The sequence below is a fragment of the Hyperoodon ampullatus genome (genome assembly GCF_949752795.1).
Source record: "Hyperoodon ampullatus genome assembly, chromosome: 1".
Lineage (NCBI taxonomy): Eukaryota > Metazoa > Chordata > Mammalia > Artiodactyla > Ziphiidae > Hyperoodon > Hyperoodon ampullatus.
Window position 1 is genome coordinate 122,135,717 of NC_136914.1, and position 6,000 is coordinate 122,141,716.

The window sequence follows — 6,000 nt, forward strand, 5'->3', positions numbered from 1 at the left end:
ACGTCTCAGCCAGAGAGAAGTGAAGGCATATGCATTAAAGTAATAGAGAACCATGTTAGCACAGTTTTAAATTATACTCAGTGACAACACGGAAGCAGTGGCTGCAATTGCTACTCAGATATATAGCTGGCAGCATTAGAAATCAGGGCAGTCACTGGCAAACAAATTTGATATGCACCCAAAACCATAATAAAAGAAAGGTTTAAACCTGTTGTAGTTTGGTACTTTGCTTCTGGAAATCTGTCTGAAGAAATTAACTCCAAATGGGGGAGAGCTGTATACATGAAGATGTTCTGACAGCCTTAATTATAACAACAGAAATTAAAAGCAGCAAACTGATAAAAAGAAAATGGGAAAGTAGATGGTGGGACAGCCACTCAATGAGATATCTTGTGCCCATTAAAACTAATGATTACAAAGACAACATAACACCATTGATGATGCTTCTGGTTAAGTGAAGAAACAATACCCAAAATTATATGCATAACAGAACTGCAACGTCATAAAATACATACCTGAGAAAGATTACATGAAACTACACAAACTAATAGAGATTATGGGAAGAGGGAAAGGTTATGAATGATTTTTTTCTAATTCCCCAAATTTTAGTATGCAGTTTTAATACTTTTATTTTAAAAAGAGTAAGAGGAAGGGAATGTATGAGGGAGTGGAAGTGGAGAGGAAGAGAAGAATGTTCCAGTTTAATTTGAGAAATGCCTGAGGCAGCAGATTGCTCGCTCTGCAGGGCTTGGGGGCGCCACCCTCCAGGGTGCTCCACTGTAAAGAGGCGTCAGGTTTCCACTCATGGTTTGTTGGTCAGAACAGCTCAGCCCTACCACTTTTAGAGGTCACAGTGGTTAGCAACATCAGATCAAGGAAAGTGTTTCTGGGGCACTTGGATGTGGGGTGTGGACCCTGCCCTGCCCTCAGGGGTTCCCCACTTAACAGGGCCAGGACCAGCTGAGAGCAACAGGGTAGCACCGAGGAGATCATGGGAGAGGAAGACTGTCTTGTCAGCTCGGGCAGCTGTGACAGATACTGCAGACTGGGGGCATCCAGTAACAGACGTCTGCTTCTCACAGTTCTGGGGCTGGGAGTCCGAGATCCCGGTGCCAGCAGGGTTGGTCCTGGGGAGACCCTCTTCCTGATTTGCAGACAGCCGCCTTCTCACTGTGTCCTTACATGGTGGAGAAAGAGAGCATCTCTCAGGGCACTAATCCTGTCCTGGGGGCTCCACCCTCATGACCTCACCTAAACCTCCTAAAGGCCCTGCCTCCAAATACTAACTTCGGGAGTTAGGCCTTCAGCATGTGAATTTGGGGCACACAAACATGCAGTGTATAGCGGGCGTGCAGGCGGAGTGTGGGATGGAGGCGTGGGAGGGGGATCACATCTTTGCAGCCGCACACAGGCCTGCCCTTGACTTTCTTGGTTTAGTCCAGGGAAGCAGGGTCTGGCTGTTGGTTTTTCTTTCACCCTTGCTGGCTGCCATCGGTCAGGAAGGCAGAGGCCCGTGAGGTGGGGACTTGGTTCTGGGTTTTGACCCTCACTGCAGTGCTGTCATGCTGACTGTGCACCCTTCCTTGTCACCCCCAGGGGGGCAGTCGCCCTCCTCAGGAAGGGGCGTGAATCCCTCCTGAAGAGGCGGGTGGGTGATCTGCTCACCAAGCAGCGGCCTTAGTCATCAGTCAGATTCAGGTGTCCGAGCTGTTCGTAGCCTCCAGTGTGACAGGATGTGACGGCTCTCAAAGCTTGTGCCGTGTTTCAGGGATGTGATGGCGGTCCTGAAAATAGCCACTGAGGACAGACAGTGCCAGCAAATGGACAGCAGGCAGTGCTGTTGCTACTGGGGGGACGTGTGGGCTGGCACACCTGTCCCGTTGACCGAATGTGTTGCTCTCTTCTTTCCCTCCCTCCCCGTATCCCACTAGAGTCAGATGGAGTTCAGCGTGTCCTCCTTATCCATCCAAGAGCCGAGCTGCAGCGCTGCCACCGAGCCCAGGCCGCTGTCCAAAGGTCCTCAGGGCTCGCAGGCCCTCCGACCCTCCCAGGGCAGCAAGTCCTCCAGTCTGGATGCTCTGGGTCCTGCCGCCCGGAAGGAAGAGGAAGCGTCCTTCTGGAAGATCAATGCAGAGCGGTCCCGGGGGGAGGGCCCTGAGGCCGAGTTCCAGTCGCTGACCCCCAGCCAGATCAAGTCTATGGAGAAAGGGGAAAAGGTCTTGCCTGTCTGTTACCGGCAGGAGCCCACCCCGAAGGCCAGAGAGGCCAAGGTGGAAAAGGCCAGCAGCCTCCGCCAGGAGCAGTGGGTCCTGCCCAGCATCAGAGTGGAGCGAGAGAGACCCCAGCCCACCCAGACCTGCACCAGCCCGCTGAGCGAAGCCGCCGCCTCCGAGCCCATGGGGAAGCCGCCCTCTCCCGAGGCCGTGGAGGACACGGAGGGTGCTCTGTTCTTGGAACCCGTGCCTGTACAGGTGGGTGCCTTGCTTCAGGCCAGGGGCTCCTTCCTCCCGAGTGACCAGGGCCACCTCACGTGGGTGGGCGGACCACAGATGCCCCCATTTTCTCCTTCCTCTGCCATCCCTCGGAGGACTTCTGGGTTCAGGTCTGCTGGGTTGTCACTCAGCTTGGTGACAAACACACGGGCAGGAGACGTGTTCTGTGAAGCCGTCTGGTGCTGTGACCTGTTTGCCTGTTCCGTGGTTGTGTCCCAGATGCCCACTGCCCTTCCCCGGTTGTGTGAGGGCAGGTACGGAAGGGACGCAGGGGGCAGTGAGCAGAGGACTCGAGGGGGAAGGCGGCGGTGTGGGTGGGATTTGGACGCCGGCTCCACGCAGGGACCTGGGAGGCTGGGCCGCGGTGTCGGTGAGGAAGGGACCCGCAGATGTCCTGAGGGACATGGGGGAAGTGGCTGGGACCCCAGGCCTCTGCCAGGAGAGCAGCCGTGCTTGTTTGGGGACCACAGGAGACTTAATTCAGGAATGATGGGCCGCTTCTCGTTTCCACACAAAACAGGGTTAGGTGCCCAGGGAGGAGTCCTAAAGAAAGGACTTCTTTCTGAGAACGGAGGGAAAGGAAGAGAGAGATGTGAGAGGCTCATGGGCTGCGGTGCCGTGTGTTGTGAAGAAAGGGCCCTACAAGAGAGTAGGCAGCGTGGGTGGCTTCTCCATGTTTTACAAGTTTGGTGGAGCACCAACTGTTGTCTTTACCAGCTGTTCTGCATTGCTTGAGAAAACTCAGCAAAGAGAAGAGAAAATGTTTGGTTAAGGATCACCCAAAACCAAAATAAATAAATAAATAGGTAGGTGTATTTCAGAGGGAGGCTGTGTTTTTTTGGTTTTTGTTTTTTTAATAAATTTATTTATTTTGGGCTGCGTTGGGTCTTCATTGCTGCACGCAGGCTTTCTCTAGTTGCGGCGAGCGGGAGCTACTCTTCGTTGCGGTGCGCGGGCTTCTCATTGCGGTGGCTTCTCTTGTTGTGGAGCACGGGCTCTAGGCTTGAGGGCTTCAGTAGTTGTGGCTCACGGGCTCTAGAGGGCAGGCTCAGTAGTTGTGGCGCACGGGCATCTCATTGCGGTGGCTTCTCTTGTTGCGGAGCACGGGCTCTAGGTGCGCAGGCTTCAGTAGTTGCAGCACGCGGGCTCAGTAGTTGTGGCTCGTGGGCTCTAGAGCGCAGGCTCAGTAGTTGTGGCTCGTGGGCTCTAGAGCGCAGGCTCAGTAGTTGTGCTGCACGGGCTTAGCTGCTCCATGGCATGTGGGATCCTCCCGGACCAGGGATCAAACCCGTGTCCCCTGCAGTGGCAGGCGGATTCTTAACCACTGCGCCAGCAGGGCAGCCCCTGGCTGTGGGTTTTGTTTTTCAGCTGTGGTCGTCCTCTGGGTGTTTCCTGGATTGGGGTTCCAGGCATGTCCACACCTCTCTAGGCAGATGACCTAGTCAGTTGTCCTCCTGAAGAAGGGGAGCCCTGGGATGGGAGGCCCTCTGCCTACCGTCGTCTCTACATCAACTTTCCAGCCTGTCCCGCCTTTCAGGGTCTCCCACCGTCTTAGGCCGGCACTTTGGGCCCCTCCCTTGCAGCTCTGGTGCCTGGCTCCATCTCCGCCCTAATCCGCCCTTCCTGCCTGGTGCTCTCTCTCCGACACTCCGCAGTGGGGTCTTCCTCCGAAGGAAGCATCTATATAAGCTACGTGAGGGTCTTCATTGTAACTAGACGCAGGAAAGCGTGTGTGTGGGGTTGGGGGCTGTGAGTAGGACAGAGCACCTGAAACCCTTTGAAAGAACAGATTTCTGAGTGCACAGCACAGCGTGAAGTGCTGCCGCACCTAAGACACTGGTAGGAAACCAGAAAAAGGAACGTGTCTGAACGCCTTTGGCTTTTCGAGCTCTGGCTCAATCTGAGAGGCGGCAAAACTGGGCCTGGGACGTGCTTCAGAGGGAGCCGCTCAGCTCCGTGGCCTCCGCGTCAGCATCTTCTGTTTGCCCCTGTGTGGAGAGCACAGGGTCAAGGCTCCCTCGCTCGGGAAGACTGTGGCCACCAGGGAAACACGCACTCGTGTTAAACCCGGGAGACGGGCCTCTCAACTCAGGCGGCTGGCGGAAGCCTGTGCAAATGTGTCTGAATCAGTGGCCTGTGCTCGCAGATGGCCCTTTAAACCAACCCCGTGTCTTGTAAGTGGGCAGTCTGTGACCTAAAGAATGGCCCTGGGTTAGGGAAGATCACTCCAGAACCTTCCGCATCATCTGAAAAGAATAAACTATACATCCTTTCTCCATATTTTTCACTCCCTCCACTTGGTAATTTATTTTATTTTGTTTCGTCTGTCAGTGTGTGTGTGTGTTTCACACTAGTCTCATATGAAACTTGTAACTTGTTCTCACACTCCACAGTGACTGCATTTAAACATGCCCATCATTCAAAAATAGAAAAGCTACGTTTTTCTCCTTTTCTCTCTGGGTAGGTTCCACAGGCTGCCCTCAGACATGCCTGGGGACGGAGTGGGGTACGTGTTGGATCCTGGCGGAGTGTGGCTTGCATTGAGCTTTATTTAATTTTCTGGTTCCCAGCACTGAGGCAAATTGAGGTCAGGGAGCCTCTGAGACAGAAGCAGACTATTTCATTTGGGTCATTTTAAATGAGATGCTGTTTTTAGATTATGCTAACTTAGTCTCATGCCTTATTTTGGTGTTTTTGTCCCTTCTACAGGTCAGCTCAAGTAATGTCATCTTGAAGACAGGATTTGATTTTCTGGACAATTGGTAAAATGTGTTAGACAAAACAAACCAATAATCCCAAAATGTTTTCCAAAGTGGTGTGGCGAAGGAGAAGAAGGAGGACGGCGTTCCCCTGTGTCTTTTGCTAGTTTCTGTACACTCTCTTCTTAACCGTTTGGAAACTGGTAAATATGGCCTTGTCCAGCTTTCCAGATTTTTCCCTTTTTGGTAAGACCAGATACCTGTGCTATTTTCAACGATCTGATGAACAGAAGTTTTACATTTGGAATTTTTAAAAACTCTTAGGAATTCAGTAAACCTTGTAAATAAAAGTTCTGTTCTAGCTCCACCCAATTTTTCCCCCTCCTCAGAGAAAGATTTTTCTCAACCCTGTCACAAAAATCATAAAGTGATTTCCATCTCCTCTCCTGTATCCCCTCCCTTTTAGAAATGCACGGGGCTCCTTTCATTGGGTGGCTGTCCTCAGCAATAATGGTACTGGGTGCTGGCTGTGCCCATGGGGAGAGCTGCCCCACGGGGCGGGAGTCCTCAACCCCACGCGCCAGCTGTCCAGGCTTCCCTTGCTGAAGCCACACTTCAGCATCATGTGCCACCCTTTCTTCTCACGTCATTTCCAGGAAACAGGTTGGCACGTGATGGAGGTCGTCTTTAAGCTGCCGTGGTACTTATTCAAACTATTCATCATTGTTTATTAACGAGTTGCATGCTTAAAAGTTTTGTATTAACTTTACATTGTTTTATACCTGATGTAGCAGTTGTAGGGCTGCCAC

At 52.4% G+C, this 6,000-nt stretch overlaps 1 protein-coding gene across 2 annotated transcripts in view; it reads left to right on the plus strand.

Moving 5' to 3' along the window:
* LOC307061105 (uncharacterized protein C1orf198 homolog) overlaps positions 1-5,633 on the plus strand; it is a gene marked incomplete at its 5' end in the record, with an annotated part of 31,488 nt that extends 25,855 nt beyond the window's left edge. For both annotated transcript variants that reach the window (XM_079716090.1, XM_079716091.1), the window contains 2 exons: positions 1,932-2,471; positions 5,202-5,633. In XM_079716090.1, coding sequence (XP_079572216.1) covers positions 1,932-2,471; positions 5,202-5,258 — 597 coding nt within the window. In that variant the 3' untranslated portion in view covers positions 5,259-5,633. The remainder of the gene's footprint in view (positions 1-1,931; positions 2,472-5,201) is intronic.
* Positions 5,634-6,000: the final 367 nt, after the last annotated feature.